The 17,930-nt window shown below is 30.3% G+C and overlaps 1 protein-coding gene across 2 annotated transcripts; it reads right to left on the bottom strand.

The window, feature by feature from the left end:
- On the bottom strand, positions 1 to 6,903 carry LOC108484309 (uncharacterized). Of its 2 annotated transcripts, XM_053030083.1 has the most exons (12): positions 6,460 to 6,903; positions 5,907 to 6,344; positions 5,137 to 5,493; positions 4,820 to 5,034; positions 4,165 to 4,488; positions 3,834 to 4,044; positions 2,763 to 2,855; positions 2,605 to 2,696; positions 1,439 to 1,556; positions 1,227 to 1,312; positions 682 to 733; positions 1 to 582 (listed from the first exon to the last, which is right to left on the bottom strand). In XM_053030083.1, exons 2-12 carry the CDS (start codon positions 5,913 to 5,915, stop codon positions 73 to 75), a joined length of 2,067 nt encoding a protein of 688 aa, XP_052886043.1. In that variant the 5' UTR covers positions 5,916 to 6,344; positions 6,460 to 6,903; the 3' UTR covers positions 1 to 72. The 2 variants fall into 2 exon arrangements, with proteins under 2 accessions (XP_052886043.1, XP_017643537.1); XM_017788048.2 differs by having other exon boundaries at positions 5,907 to 6,903.
- Between the last annotated feature and the right edge of the window lie 11,027 nt (positions 6,904 to 17,930).

The raw sequence follows: 17,930 nt of genomic DNA, 5'->3' as shown, positions 1-17,930 counted from the left end.
TTTATAACTTCCAAACTTTCCATGTATAAATGGATGGATAAATGATATCAAAGAATGATAATTGCATTTCATTCAAATGCCATCCAAAACGATATCTATAGCTTTGAAAATATGAGAGGCTAAATTCTCATCAGCAGTAATGATAACAGTACCAGTCTCTCGAACATCGATCAAGGCTTTCTCGGGATCATCAATGTCTATAATGCCGGCAGCAATTTTTGATTCAGCACTGTCCATGACCTTCTTTAAGGTTCCAGTAATGCCCATCTTGGACAACTCAGTTAGAAGCCTTTTTAAATCTGGTGAACCCCAGTGTAACAATGGTCTGTGTTGCTTGGAGTCCGCCTGCTGAAACCCAGAAAGTAACCGATGTTTGCCCTGATCCATGAAAAGCTCTCCATCCAGCCTCGTGACTGTTTCCTGCTTCAATGTTTTCCAGTGGAACTGGGAAGCCAAATCTGTTGCTATATCAATTTCTGTGCTCTCCTTGGAGCTTGGCATGCATAATGTTTCATTTTCAGAGTAGTGAATAATCGTGTTTGCTTCTGAAATTTGGATCTTGCACCTCAAATCCTTCGGAAACTGTCTTAAACAGAAGCACAAAGTGCAGTTAGATAAATAAGAATCTTACACAAGTGGATAGAAAAAAAAACAAATATCAATAGAAGTAGAAATGATCACCAGAAGTAGTTTTGGCTGCAAAGCCTTTAGTAAGGGTTGAACTTTCTGCAAACTGCAAGAAAAAAAAAAGTGCAATTGTAGATAAAACCCAGATGAACCCTTTTTTCCATACAAAGAACGAACAATTTGAAGTAGTAAAAATCCATAAATTTCTTGTCATCAGACATTAGGCAAGCTAGACGAATTTGCTAAAATGATTATCCTAATTGCTGTTTGGAGAAAAACATCATTTGCTTGACATAGAAAATGAAAAAACAGCATTCATCTAATTTTATCCTGCAATATATGTGTATATATAAACACGCACATATATAGACCAAGCTTCACACTTCAGTCATTTTCTTCAAGATAGCTTTAGACGGCCTTGCATAGCCTAAAATATGAGAATAGTGACCACTAAATTGCCCCTTTGTCAAGTCAAAGCTTGTTCTCGTCTCAATCTAAAAGAAGCATGCGAGACGGACGTTTTAAAAGGCTTTCCTCGGGCTTGAATTTCTTTATGTGAACTACTTGTATGTGCATCCTTAGAGAACAAGAGATCTTACCTTATTCCAGACAGAAAGGAACACTGAAGAACCTTCATTGCCATTGGCTTGAAAGGCAAGAGAGCTAAGTTAGCATCATCACCACTCTGCAAAATTTACATAACTTCATTTCATTGCTCAAAGGCATTGTAGTAAGTTCATATTAAGTTTAGTATCCAGCAAATAAACGAATAACAAAGATGCACTGATAAAACATAGATGCAAAGAAGAACCTCAAGGATAAGTAAAGAGTTTGGATCTGAGCACCAATATCGAAGCAAATGAACGACAGGACCGAGTCTCAGGCTCCAGTGAGGACAGAACACAACACAAGGTTCCTGCCAATTGGTTCTGCATACATAATGTAAGCATCTCATGGTGATTACAAATATGTGATACATGATAACCATTCAAGCACTTAACCATACCAAACTGATTAGTAAGTTCTAAAGCCATTTTAATGCTTAATCACTAAGTTACATTTTGCTTCCCTAATACATCTTTCTTTCAGAATGGCATCTAATTGATGTGTTAGAACCTGAAGTCCGTAGGAAATGAAGCATTAGCCATTTGGTAAAAGATACTTCTCAAAAACCATGAATGTGATGTCAAAAAAACATGACACTTCCGTTTAAACTTTCATTATGGGTAACAAGAAATTTTAAGCTGATATTATAGCAGTTCAGGCAAAATTGTTACACCACATCACTTATGAAACATGGTAAACGAAGGCTGACAAAGTTCATGCTGAGTTAATCCCCACACCAACATGCAGCAATTTGCAGATTTCTTCAACCCCATGAACTTTATACGCATTTTAGCATGCAAAATAGGCCAAGTGCTGAATTATCCTCCACCATACTTAGTTCTCTCTACTTAAAATCAATATTTTATGAATTTTAAGAAGTTGAATTATTTTTTCTGTCTCTCCCCTGAAAAGTTTAATTTCTGTTTAAAACATTAGTTAAAGATCTGGAACAAGAATAAGAAGAATGGCTAATATAGTAACAAAGAGAAAAGTGCTCAAAAAAAAAATCAGGTAGTGAAAGGTAAAAATGTCAACATAGATCAAACAAGAGACTTTCAAAGACCCATGGAATGAGCATGTAATACTGTTCTACCATCTCATCCATTATCCTAGGAACCGTTTTTGTTTCAGGTGTGATTTGTTATTTGAATTTCAACAAGGAGATTTGTCTTCTCGAATTGGACAAAGTTATTGGTTTGTAATTCTGTAAAGATTCTTACACTTCTGCAGTTAATGCATTCTTATTTTGCTCTTTATTTTTCTCCCATTTTGGTTAAAGTTCTGCTCCTATCAGCCACAGTTAACATTTTCCGTTTACAAGAGTAAACAATCAGCAGGAAATAGAGACACAGACAAATGGGGATATCTTACAATAATTCAACTGAATGAACTGCAGGGAACACGTGAATTTTCCTCTCTTTTATGAGTTTGACATGTGCAAACAATGGCTCACCAGAAAAAAGCTGTCAACAAGAAAAGGAATGAGAAAAGGTAAATATTGAGACGATAAGTCACTGATTAAGATGTACCTTCTCTTGCCGCTGCTTGCAAAGCCACTCTGGAATTATATTGGTAAATGCTAACAATTCTTCTGCTACAGAAGATATAATGTATATCGGAACCTGCACAAAAAATGTATGGCATATGACTGTTTGCGGCCTCACTTGAAGCAAGTATACAAGTTAAAACATTATTATTTTTTCTTCTATTAGACAGCTGCTCAACCGGGAAGCTTAAGCTATAAGGTCAATGGCCTAGAAATAGGTTATAGTTGCTAAAATGACTATCCATACACAAGCCTTCGGTCTTAAAAGTGTGGACAAAGCCTGCTGAATCAGGAAACTTAAGCTATAAGAGCATAGCCGACCTCAACTTGTGATTATCAAAAAGGTCCAATGGTGAAGGCCACAGTTCCGAGGTAAACATATCAACCATATAGCTGGAGAATACACCTTAAGTTTTAGTTAGTAGAAATTAGTTATTATGAAACAAGAATTTTCACAAAAAAAATGACTCAGCTGAGAAACATCAATTCCTCTCTCTGTCTCTCATATCTGTCAGCTCCTGTGTTCCTTTTTTGACGGTATGCTTCTGCTTCTAATGTTTTGCTTGGTAAGATGAAAAGAAAATTACAAAGACGGAAAGATGGAAAATTGGAGTAGAAAGATAGAAAATATATTTTGTCTTTCAATTGGTAAGCTTTGTAGGAAAGATGGAAAAATTAAAAGAACAAGTAAATTTATTTTCATTCAGTGCTTAGTAGACTTGAAAAATGAGAGGAAGAAAATGATTTTTTTTTTTAAAAAAGGCAAAATTTTGAACACTTAACTTGAACCTCTCTCATTTCCTCTCCTCTTATTTTTCCAATTTGGAATAATTTGTTTTCATACACTGGCAAGGAAAATGATAATCTTTCTTATGTTCTTTCCTCTTACTTCTCTTTCTTACCAAGCACGTTAAAAATTTGTTTTCTCTTCTCTTTTCCATTATCTTCTTCGATCATTTTACTTTTTCACTCAACCAAGTACATATTAATGTGTTCATGTGAATGAGTAGCTACATATGCTAATCCAAAAGAAAGGAAAAGAAAAATGCAATACCTTTAGAGATGAAGACTCCAACAAAAGTGACATTTGCTCCAAAAGGCATAGAACAATTCCAAGTCGATCAATGGGGACAAGAACTGATCCACCTGCTCTAACAGAATCGAAGGCACAAGTACATATAAAAGCAAGTTTCTCCATTTCCTCCATACTTTCATCATCCTTAAGCAAGGATGCAGCTATCTCTTCCAAATTGTACAAATCATCACTACAAACATGATGTATAGATTTCACTTCTATAGATCTAAAGAAATATATATAGTATTTGCTAACTAAAAAGCATCCAAGTAAAACTAACTTAATATATTATTACCATCAGTAGAATTACCTAGCATTTGATGAAGTAACTGGATCACAGTAAGTATTATCATTCTCCATATTTTCAGTAGTATGCAGAGTTGAGAAATCTGAAAATATTATCAAATCATTCCCTTGAAGACCAAGGAAATTAAAATCCATCGCGTGTGTAGAAACAAAGATAGAGCTTGAAATATAAGCTATATTTCTTTTTGGACCATTTATTGTCCAATTGCAGGTCCCTATTTCCAAGCCAGAACTGAAGGCTTTTATGACCAAAGTTCCATTGTAGCAAGCTTCTTCTGCATATTTTAGTGTTTGAACCTTCCTCATGCAATCCTTCACATCAACTGCACTGAAAAGCACCCTCCATTAATATCTTATATATCAACTTCTACATACAATAAGCTGTAAAGGGATAAATCTGGAAACAAATGGCTTTTATAGATACAAAACTGATGGTGATCATAAAAAAGTTAAAGGCACGTTAGCATTCTAAAAGAAGTATTTAGGTTACAAATTCGCCTATTGGATTTGTCCTGAAAAGAATCTCCATTCTACCTTGACCAATCAGAAATGACGCCTGAAGACTAACATGATACTTCTACAAGCCTTTTGATCAAAGTGTGCACCAAATTAATCTACAGATAAATAGATACATATGATTTCTAAGGAGTGATAATTACCTGTACAAAGGCATCCAAGCTCCCAGCTCCTCACAATCTGTGCCTAATGCAATTTTCTTCAGTTCAGATGGAAGAACTTCAAGCCCTTCCCACCTCATCCATTGAAGGAAAGCAGAATCCTCAGGTCCATAAAATTGCCTTAATTCCATATGCATTGATACAAGATCCTCCATCATAAGCTGTCCTATTCTCGCTGCTGCTTCAGTCACATATATCTAACCAGGTTAAAAAGCAAAGCACAGATACAACTGTCAGCTAAGCTAACAAACATGACCACTTAATATTTGAAAAGGAAGCATTCCCCAAATTCTATTTACCTTTGCAGAAAAGTCTTTAGTTCGAGTAAGAAAAGGCAACCCAAGCATTCCCATAGGACTCGAGATCAAAATAACATCAATAAAGGAAGCATCCCATAGATGCAAATTTTTTACAGTTTTATACCAAGGCTCTGCAAATACTAAATCATTTGCATCGAGAGTTTTCTCAATCTTCTGCTTTTTCCTAACAACCGAGTCTGTATCCAAAGATTCATGGGCCTCCAAAGCAATCGGAACAGGACTGAAAATGGCAAGAGATGAAAGGTCCAAGGGGCAATCAAGTAAGATCCTAAACCCGGACACACTGAGCATATGACAAGGTGGGAAATGGAAACCACCTCCTTTACTAAGGCATGTCTGCAAATGCACAAACTAAATGAATTCCCCTAGAACATAACTGAAAGCACAATAAGACGTCTCCACAAACAGACACATAAATATGTACATTGGATATATAAAGTACAATTTTCTCATACACCAATAATGAAGTTTAAAAACTAAATAATGAACCTACATAGATGTTGCACATTCATTTAACTAAAAATGTTAAGTACCCTCTCATTGTTACTTTCTACTTGCTTTGTTGCTTATCAAAAGCAAACAAGTGTAAGTCTTAACAAAAAGTACACTTTTAAATCATAGAAAACCCATTTGCAAAATATTTTCTAAACTCCCATCAATGTATAGCACAATAATCCATTTAAATAATTATCCTTCCAAGTTGCAACCAATCCCTACTAAACAAGAAAGAAGCAAAGCAGTAAACTTACAAACTTCATTTGAAGAAATGGATAGGATCAGCCAAGTTAAATTCAGCTGCAAAACAGAAATCACATTGAAAAAAAGCCAAATTTGTGAAGGAAATTGAAAGAGAGAACGGGTTGTGCGCCTTTGTCAATAGCCTCCAGCCTAGGCTCCCCACGCTGCAGTCTCCATTTTGTATTTTTATAGGCTCAGTAGCTGCCTTGGAGCCAAGATTGTGAATAGAAATCAACCAAAGTCCTCAACTTTCGAGCTTAATTCAACTCAAGGACGTTACTTTCGGAAATAGACATCATAAGCTAAGTGCATAACTAAAAAAAGCAGATGAAATTTTTTCGAACGCTTGGTGGGCATTATTTGACTAAGCTCTTTTCATGGTGCAAACCTGTAGTAGAATTACAAGAGGCAAACTGCCGATATGGCTATATTCCCCACGCAAGTATTGCCTTACATACGAATATACAGAAAATTAATAGTTACATACGAATATACAGAAAATTAATAGTTACATACGAATATACATACATATACACATCTATCTATGTATGTATGTATTTATACCTGAATTTCACATTCGAGCAAAATGCAAAGGTTGTTTGGCGAAAATGCAAAGTTTTCAAGGTTAATGGACTAGTGTTGTTGGACCCAATTGAAGATCCAATCTAAGAAGCCCAACTAGATTTAAGCACAAAGTTGCATTAATATTTAAAATTCAAACATTGTGAAGAACCCTGGCTCATCAGTTAAGGGTGTTCACCTCGTACCCACATCATAGGTTCAAGTTCTAAGAATTGTCTATTATTGCTAGTGCTAGTATTTCGGTAGCAAAATGTCCATTTTAATTCCTTTAAAAACCTTTGAGCCTTTTAACCCTTAATAGCACCATCACTCTTGACATTTCTCCGTTGGTCATTCTCTTTTTCTCTACATGAATTTACAAAAAAGATTCATGCTGGTTGCTGAGCATCAGCAATGCCGCTTATATCCATAACATTTGCGTTTCTACTAACAATATGACTTGACTTTCAGTCATGCGTTCATATCTTTTTCTTTTATATGTATTTCTTTGGGTTTTTCTTTTTAGTTCCAATGTATTGAAGCCCTTGGCTCGTTTCTTTTTATTATAATGATTTCTAAATCAATAAAATTTAATTTCGAATAAAAATACAATATAATAAAAAATGCTAAGTATACTATAATAATGAAATGATTTAATGAAAATGGATAAAAGTGATTACTAATGAGATAAACTTATTTAAGAATAATTATATTTTAATAAAATTTATGATAATTAAAATTATTAAAAAATGTACTAATTTTCTTAATGTAAAATAGAATTATTATTTGAATAGAATTTTGAGCATATTAATTATCACATAATTAATCATAGAGTTAATTATATTAATTAGTTATTATTTTAAATAATGTTATTTTCCATTAATTACATAAAGTAAAACTATATTGAATGTTGAATATATTAAAAATGCTTTAATTATTTTTGAAAATTTCTATTATAATATTTGAATCGATAAGTTAATATATTTTAATTATATTCAACAAGTCAAATAAGAAATATTATTTTACACTAATTGCTGCAGTTAAAAGTACAATATTTTTAAAAAATAATTATATATTAAAGCATAAAATCACATGCAACACATGTGATATTAAATGCTAGTATATATAAACGTCGATTTTTAAAAAATAAAACTTTTGAACTAACTGAATAACATTTATTGTTTATTATATTATTGAATTTTTCATTTTAAATATTTTTATTATTTATAAAATTTTAATTTACTAAAATATTTGGTTAAATAAAATCACTTATAAAAAGATTTATTATATTTATAATTAATAAGAATCATGTTTTTATTAAAAAAGTTTTCTTAAATGAATTTATATAATAAATAAAATATAATTAAATTATCATATTTACATTAAGTAAAGAAAAATATTACTAAATAGAATATTTAATTATTTATATAATAAGTATCTTTATATTATGTATGTAGAATTTTATAGATAATATATTTATATAATCGAATATAATATATTATATTTTGACATATCGATACTATCATTTAAATTATTTTTACTCATAATTTATATTAATTTAATTTTGTATGTTATTATTAGTTTCATACCATATATTTTATTATTTATTGATATTATTGTTTGAATTTACACTGCATTTTAAATACATAATTTCCATATGCATACACGTGAGATAAAATTTCTAGTCTAACAAAATGCGAGTAAATAAATGGTAATAATGTCTTATGCTCAATTTAATTCTTCAATTCTCAAATAATATAAAACCAAATCCTTCTACTTTTTCGATTTAAAATCTTCCTTTTGACATCATTAAATTTTTCATTAAAATTTACCGACTTAACATGTTTATTAGTATCTAATCCCAAATTAATAAATATGACAAGTTAGTAAAATTCGATAGAAAATACTAACACAACAACGATTAAATTGAAAATTTTAAATAAAAAAGTAGAAGAATTAAATTTTAAGTTTTTAAAATAATGACACTAAACCTTAAATTTAAGGAAAGTTCAAATTATAGACTTGTTTTTAGGTGAAAATACTCAAAAAGTCTCTCTATTATCGGAACTAAATCAAATTAATCCCCAACTATTTATTTAATTCATGTACTATTAAAAAGAATTAAATAAGGTCAAATTGAAATAAAGTTAAACAACATGATTTTTTTTCATTTATAGTTCAATAAAGAGGTGCTCATGGTTTGTATTGGGCCGGGTTCAAGTCGGTACTAAGCATGATATTAACATACTTTATGCTTGCCGAAGCCCGATCTGATCCGAAATATGGGCTCAAACTCGTCCATATTATTTTTTTTAAATATTTATATTATATTATTTTAATATTTAATAATTTTATATTTTTTATTTATTGAAAGTTTTTATATCATTATCTTAACGTTATTTTAATGTTTATATTCAAATAGTATTAAATAAATTACATAATATATAAAAATAACATAATATAAAGTATTATAAATTTAAAACGGATCGGGTTAGGTCGGGCTCAAGCCTTGAATATTTAAGCTATGCATGACCCGTATTTTAAGCAGGCCTAATTTTTTTCCCAAACTCACTTTTCGTGCCTAATATTTGTCCAAACTCTCTCAAATTTCAGGTGAGACTTTAAGCCTACACGGATAGCCCAACTCTTGAACAAGTCTAAGTCAATATCAAATAAAATATTTGGTCCGCAGAATCATAAAAAAATTTCTAAAATATAACTTTATTAAATAGTAAATGATAATTTTTTTAAACTATAAATATTAATTCTATTAAAATTTGGTTTTATTTAATCCAACCCTTATATAGGGGACTACGAAATGAAAACCTACGTCATTAATAGGTCACCCTAGCCACCAAAATTTTTCATTTTGTGGTGATTCTCAGTCACCAATTTTAAGTCGTTCGACGACAAAACATAGTTGAGCACTTTACCTTTGGTTTTAGACTGTATGTTCTCTCCACCATTTTCATTGTCTTGACCAATATGTTGTCCACCATAAACAAACCAATCTCGAAGGCCCATATTATATACATATAAAAATTGATCTGTCGTTTTCATGCAAGTTTCATGAGCAGCCATGTCAATGGCAGCCTTTATAATTTTCAATACAACAGTATCACTTTAGTTTTGGTGATAGCCAATCGCCAAGCTCGTTATGATTTCTTCTTTGGACTATATCTATTGAAATGTGTATGCGTAGGAGTTGCTCTAATAGGCTGCTTTTCAAGAATTTCTCCATTCTTATTGGACATCCATTTCAATTTGATACCTCCAACTTATCACAATCTTAAAATGGTGGGTCTTTTTTGTTTGGGATCATTGTTTTGGTCTACCATTTGTATTGAGAAATCAGAAAAAATAATAATTAATATATCATTTCGTACTTGAATTTGACATTTTTTAATTTGATACATGTGTTATTTTTTTGTCCAATTTAGTACCTATATTTAAAAATATATATATTTTGATTTCCAGATACAACGGTGTTAACTTTTTATACTACGTTTGGTAGGGTATTATTTTTTACACGTGTTTTAGTATATGTGTTAGCAATAAACTAATTCAATCGGTCATATTTAGCCACTCCCATAACTAGGGGCGAAACCAGAAATTATTTTTAGCAGGCCGAAATTAAATTGTAATTTTTAATAGCTATATCTTTATAATTTTTAAAGGATTAAATCAATTTTTTTACTATTTTTAGGGGGCCAAAGTGTAATTTTACCTTTACTATTTTAAATTTTTAAAATTTCTAAAGGGCTTAAATGGACAGTTTTACATTTTAAGGGGTCGGGGCCCTTGCCAGCTCCCTAGATACGGCACTACCCATAACTTATTTTTAGCAAAGAGAAGGAAAAATTTGTACTAACTATCCTTTATTTAATGTCTAACTATTGTAATACATATGCAATGAACAAGTGTTCTCCTTATGTTATTGCGCTAGTAACCAAACGAGACATTAGTGTTTAATTCAGGTTTTAGAGTAAATTTGATGAAAGTTAATTGATAATATTGTTAGGTTTGAATATTTCATGATTTTGTTAATAGAATAAATTTAGTATTAATTGTGAATTTATTTAATTTTCCGTTTAGTTTGTCAAATACAATCCGATTTTTCAATAACATTATCTTCTAAATAAAGTGAAATTCGAATCGATTGTTATCGAGGATGAAAAAACAATGAGCTTGAGAATCATCTCGCATGGGTCACATTTTTTTCTTTTCTTTTTGAACAATCTAATTATAGGTTCTGATCATATTTGTTCTTTTTGACACAATACTTAGAACTACCCATAGTCTCTCCCCAACCCATAAATAGAAGGATGATGCGCTTCAGTACACTCGAACTTACGTCCTTCTATATTAATAATAATACTCATGCTAATTGAGTTAATACTCAATTGGCAGCATGTTTCACATTCTAAATTGCTTGTGGTTTATGTTGAAGTTATTACGGTAATGGTCGTAACCTTAGTCCTTAAAATTATGAGCATGCCAAAAAAGAAGATCAACATCATTCTAATGGAGGAAGCAAGATTCAGAATTAAACAACAAAAAATCATTGGCCAAAATATTATAGGACGGTGTAGCCACCAACATAGGATAAGGTTTTCAATGACATTATTCTTCTTTCTTTTTGGGGAGTATGCCCTCAATGCTATGCAACAAATTTTTGTCTCCTTTTTATAATAACAAAGAAGATCCCATTCTTGTTGGAAAGGTCACCTTTGGTGAATGCGATGTTTTCGGATTATTGTATTATAATTTTATGCTGTCTTTTGGTGTGATATGTTTAATTTTTTTTATTTATCTCATGTTATATATAGTATCTAATTTCACTTTCATCGTTGTTTTTACACTAACTGCAAGTAAACACGCCGCCCATCCAAAATGACCTGAGACAATCATGCCGTGAGTAAAAAGAAAAAAAAATGGTCTATATAAAATAACATATTTATAAAAAATATATATTAAAATTAAGTGAGATTTTGATTAAGATAGTTAAGTTAAAAGTTTAAAATTCAGTGCCATAAGCTCAAATTTTATCACAGTATTATTTTACTAAATAATAGGAAAAGACAAAAATATCCTTGAGTTAATATTTGTTATTTTGCAAAAGTAAGGGTATTTTAATACTTTCTCATCTAAAAAGAAAAAAGATACTCGTATGTTAATATTTGTTACTTTGTAAAATTACATGTATTTTAATACTTTCATAATCGGATTAATAATAGATTTAACTCATGAAACTAATTCAATAAAAATTTTAAAAGAATAAATAAAATTTCGATTATCGATAGATATGTGTGTGAAAGATTCCATTCAATCATTATTACATTGATAATGCCAGTTAATAAATATCTATACTAATAATAAAACTTTTGATTGAGTTGGTGTCACGGGTTAATTGGGTACCAACTCAGTTAGAAAATTATGGAAATATCCTTTTGTAATTAAAATAAGTCATATGATTCGAGAGTATTTATGTTGTTAATTGAGTTGGTTTCACAAGTCAAGCACTAACTCACAATCGATGACAGCAACACGGTAAACAATTATAGTGCATTAGTATTGTGAATATGATGTATTTATGTATTTAAATTTCGTTTTAATCTAATTTTTTAAATTTTAATATCGTATATAGTTAATGTGTTATTATGATTAATTAGTTTCAAATCATTCATTTTATTAATTATTATATATCACTTTTAAACACATATATATTCTAAATCCGTAATTTTCACACATATATGTGTTCATTAATAGTATATTTTTTTAGGTCAATGATGTTGACGACAGAGCATTGCAATCGAAGTCCTTAACAACTGAATCTTCGACTCATTCGAGGTATTACCTGGGGTAGGGTAGCTAAACAATAATATTATATATACATATATTTATAAAATACTAACATATTTTCATTTAGTTTTTTGTGGCTAGTTTAAGATATAGACCAATACTACATTCGATTATTTATTGCTGCTATTTCTAACTAGGGTTAGACTAGATATATGTTACTTGAATTCGGGTGTAATGTCGTATATGATATTACTTTTAATAATTTGATAAGTAATTTTTTCGTGTTTATTTTGAAGTGTTGGATGAAAGTTTTTAAGATTAAGGAATTCGGAAATTAAAGGTTATATATATATATATATATATAAAAGGATTTTTAGCAATTCACTATCGAAGATAATTCAAGCAAGAGTCAAGTTAAGTACGGATATGATCGGGGTTTTCAATGTGATCAAAGTTCTTATAATAGGAGGTTTGATTTTCAAGGAGTTTAATGACAAGAACTCTAAAGTTATATTCTTGGGTAAAGTACTATTAAAATAGTCACTTTTGTTTTCCTTATGTTACATTTCAATCACTTATATTTGAAATGTTACGTTTTAGTCATGTTATCGTGTTGTAACATTTTAGTTACTAAGTGTTAATTGCCATTAACGATATAATAATAAGCTGACATGGCACGTTTAATAATCATTTCAAATGAAAATTTTAGATTATATTATACAATTTGTCCCTATATTTTTTTCGTTTTGAGCAATTTAATTTTTTTTCTTTTACGTTAAAAGAGATGGAGAAATGAGGAAAATAGAGGGAGAAGAAGAAGAGAATGAAAAAAAAAAAAAAAAAGGGAAAGTTAAAAGAACATAAAAGAAATTTGCTCAAAACGAAAAAAATATGGGAACCACTTTTATAATTTAACCTAAAATTTTTGTTTGAAATGATGATTTAACGTGCTATGTCAGCTTTCCGTTACACCGTTAGCGACAATTAACGGCTCAGTGACTAAAATGTTACAACACGTTAGCGTAAGTAACTACAACGTAACATTTCAAACATAAGTGGCTAAAATGTAACCCGAGGGAAACAAAAGTGATTATTTTAATAGTTTACCCTATATTCTTTATTGAATACTTATTTAGAGCTGCTTTTGTGGAATTAAATATTCACATTGATTCTTATATATAGAACGAGGAAAGGGGAGCACTTGTTCATTGAAGAATTAATTTCTAGTGCAAAATTATTAAAGTAAACTAAATCATATATTGGTTTACATCTAAGTTTACAAAGTGAAAGACTCGAAAGGAAAGTGATTTAGTTTGAAGTATAGGAGTGAGGTTACAACTTACTAAATGAGTTAAACTTAAATCACAACTTATACTTTTTAGATAAAACCTCGTAGAGATAAAAAAGTTTGCATCCATTTCTATTTTTACAACTAGTAGTAACTTCTTACAATTGCAATTGAACAGATATCTGACTAAACATGATACAATGCCGTGATGGGCTACAACGCTTCAATATGATCGTATAAACTTACTTCTAATAAGGATAAGTCTTCATCTTGATTTGAACGCTCAATCGAAGTTTTTTCTATGATAATTAAAACGATAATGACAAGTCTAAAGTAAAACACTGCCAAACTCCAAAACTAGATGCCTAGACTACCTACAACATGTGGTTCGTCATGTGCTAACACGTTAAATCACACTACAAAACACACAGCAAGCTATGCATCAACATTATATACATAAAATTTTATACAATATATTATATACAGCACGAATATATATATGTAATAGTAAAATACATTATATTTTTAAGGGGAGATATAGATTTTAATTTTGGAGATGACATTGTTAGGAAAAGAAACCACAAATTTTAAACATGAATCAGAAAACGGACATAAAGAATAAAATAAAAAAAAAAAACTGAAAATTTTAAATATGATAGGGTTTTTTCGGGGCAGGCTGTAACTTACTGCAATCAATTAACCTCTCATGGACCAGAACATGTGTTTTATATATCTTAAAAGATTCCAAAAAGATATGTAAATGCTAGCCTGATAGTAAGTCGATTCATCCATGTATAGTCATGTCCTTAGCTGTATATAGGCTTCTACAACCATTTAACCCACCAAGTTGGTGGTCCTTGTTTTTTCTAGCTAAGTACTCTGCAAGCATTATTGAAGAGCTCTTATTTTGGCCACAAATTATTGCTGTACATTGGAATCCTTTTTTGTTTTTGGGAAGAAGAAAAGGTATCTTTGAATCATTGAATTTGATCCCTATTCACATGTATGTTTCCTATATGAATTTCTTGTTTCAACATTGAATGGTTAATGATTCAATTCCCAATGCACCGTTGAATACTTATCTTTAGATTCTTTTGCATTGGCTATAATCATTAAGATAAAAGTGTTTTATGTAGTGGAAAAAAAAAGCTGAAAGGTGTTGGGATTCGGTTTTCATTGAGCTATCTAATTAGAGATGACAATGAGACGGGTGGGAGTATATTTAGCTAAATTCACCACTGTTCTATAGTTGATATGTTCTGCTCTACCAATCTTCTCGTTTTATTATAAATGTTTAATCTTGAAAATTATTATCATTCCAATGGATACTGAATGCATCTATCTCTCACCCCAGCCCATTCCACTCCACTCCAATTTAATTTTTTAATTATTTATAATATTTTCAATATTTTTAAAGTCAAATATTTAATTCTTAAAAAAAGTTAAACATAAAACATATGAGTTTTCCTATAACATTTTATTACAATTTTATTTTTATAATAGTTATACATTTACTTAAGGGTAAAATGGCAATTTCAGAAAAAGGAGCGGCACGGAGTAGGATAAGCAATTACTATATCCGCTCCATACCCACCTATCCCCAAAAGAATCCACCCTACCCCGTTTAATTTTTCTAATTATTTATAATATTTTCAATCTTGCATATAATACTTTTAAAAAAAAGTTAAAACATAAAACATATGAGTTTTCCCATAACATTTTATTACAATTTTATCTTTATAATAGTTATACATGTATAGGGCTAAAATGATAATTTTAAAAAGTGGGGTGGGACGGAACATGATAAGTAATTACCATAACCGGTCCTTACCTACTATTTAAAAAAAAATCCACCCTAACCCGCCCCACATCCACTTTTTAGAAAAAGAAAAACAAATCATTTTAAAATCCGTCATATAATTCAAATTTTGCCATCACCATAGCTATTTGTTGCCATATGGTTGTAAGTCAATGGTCATAGGTGGCACATGATCTCCGATGTGCAAGTGGCATGACCACCGGAAGCTTAAGAGACTAGCACGTATCATTTTAAATACTAACCTAATTATAAATTGATACATTTAATAATTCATGTTATACTAATTTTTTTAATTTTAATATATTCATATCGTATTTGTATTATTTTTTGAGATTTTGGACTTTATATTATTTACAGGCACACAAAAAATTAAAATATTATAGGACAACTTTTACAATTGGTATAATTCTATATATATATATGTATAAAAGTATGAATATAGATGGTTGATACAAGGAGAAGGTTGTGGTGGTTGGTGACTATTCACCCAATGGGCGGAGATCTGTAAGAGGGTTGAAATGATTAGAATATAGATGTCAAAAAAGGGTTGGAGAGGAGACGAGAATCGAGAGTTGAGAGCGCTAGAGGGAAGAGTATCTTGAACTCTTTTTTGGGACCCAAAAATCTTTAATAATGTTATCTAATAATTCTCAATGTGCCACGTGTTGTCTTCATATTGATTATACATTTCCTGTCCAAGTTAACCGGTCTATTAATATTTTGTGATCATTTAACTGAAATAGATTTTAATATCAAATCACAAACATCTTGTCTATATCAAGTGTATAATCTAAATAGATTAGGCTCACTAAGTAATCTTTCTTAATTAAAAGCATTGACCCATGAGATCACAAGCACCCATTATGAAATATGGCATATATATATATATATATATAAACTAGTAGGTATAAAGGATGACTGACTGTATTGTAGTCAACTCCCTTAGGAACAAGATGATGAAGAATGAAGTAGGTCCGTTACTTTTTGACCCCAAAAACCGACAAATCCCCAACATTAGTGTGGGAAGTGTCCTAAAATTGTGATGCCCATAAATATTAACTTTTAGCATTGAACTTACAGTCTACCATATATTGTTGTGGTCGACAATCTATCTCGAACCTACCAACCAAAAATTGTCGGTGGTGCCATACTCACTTATATTACTCCTCGATTTATTTAATGGCTGTTGACCCTTTTTTAGTTTTACTATCATATAATATTGAACATACTAAATCAATAGCATACGCACATAATGAGACTGAAGTTACGTATATTTGGTGAGATTTGAATTTGGGTATTTATTATTTAAGAGTTTAAGATTTAGATTTTGATTAGTTAAGGTTTATTAACTTTATATATATAAGTTAAATTCTGCTATTAGTTTATGTATTTTGTGAAAGTTGTGGATTGAGTAATTTGTATTTAAATTTTGTTAGTTTTAGTCTTTGTATTTTTCAAATTTTTAAATTTTAGTCTTTACTAAAGGATAACTGTTAAATTCGTTTAGATAAGTTCTGCTATTTACAGAATTTGATGCTGCAGACATATTATTATGGGTAAAATATCAAAATAATCACTTTTGTTTCTCTCAGGTTACATTTTAGTCACTTACGTTATTGTATTGTAACATTTACGTTAAAAGAGATGGAGAAAGGAGGAAAATAGAGGGAGAAGCAAAAGAGAATGAAAAAGATAAAAGAAAAAAAGGAAATTTAAAATAACATAAAAGAAAAAAATAAATTGCTCAAAATGAAAAAACATGAGGACCAATTGTATAATTAACGGCTCAGTGACTAAAATATTTTAACACGTTAACGTGAGTGACTAAAACGTAACATTTCAAACATAAGTGACTAAAATGTAACTTGGGGAAAACAAAAGTGACTATTTTGGTAGTTTACCCTATTATTATATGTGTAATGTCGTGTCAGTTTGTTATTTTCATATATTACTACTAAAAATTCAGTAATAGATTAACGACTTTCATTTGCTTCAAGACTTCAATTTTAAAATTTAAAAAGTATAGAGACTTAGAATGATCCGATTAAAGAATATAGATTAAATCTACAACTGTATGCATAGCACATAACTAGTAATTCAATTTAATAGAATGGATTTACATGCTACTCTTTGGATCAGGACTAAAATTTTAAATATTGAAAAGTATTGACCAATTCAAATAATACATGGACTAAAATTGATCAAATTAAAGTAGGACTAAATCCGCAAATTTTGCAATACATTGACTAATAGCATAATTTAACCATATATATAGAGTTTATTAATTAAAGTAAATATTAATGTTGATATTGAAAATGAAAAAAATGAAATTGTTGGATACATAGATGGCAAAATCATATTGTGATTGCTATTTACATTCAATTACCAATTTGTAATAGAATAAAAATTCATATAGTTTTGTTTCGACTAAGTTCAAGAGTAGGAGATAAATGGACTCGAACTACTGACATCCGCCACAGGGTAAACCATCACCACTCAAGCCCCCGATTGATTCTACCATAAAAGCCAACGATAGACAATAACTCCTCCCCAAACACAGCTTAT

The sequence above is a fragment of the Gossypium arboreum genome, chromosome 6, assembly GCF_025698485.1.
Source record: "Gossypium arboreum isolate Shixiya-1 chromosome 6, ASM2569848v2, whole genome shotgun sequence".
NCBI classification, from domain to species: Eukaryota; Viridiplantae; Streptophyta; class Magnoliopsida; order Malvales; family Malvaceae; genus Gossypium; species Gossypium arboreum.
Note: the sequence above shows the minus strand (reverse complement) of the source record. Positions and strands in the feature narration are given on the sequence as shown.

Bases quoted from the DNA above. Each gene is read 5' to 3' on its own strand.
- LOC108484309 (XM_017788048.2), bottom strand. The intron at 5,035-5,136 runs GTAAATAGAATT...TAACCTGGTTAG, and splicing joins CTAAAGACTTTTCTGCAAAG to ATATATGTGACTGAAGCAGC. The intron at 2,697-2,762 runs GTACATCTTAAT...TCTTGTTGACAG, and splicing joins GCAAGCAGCGGCAAGAGAAG to CTTTTTTCTGGTGAGCCATT.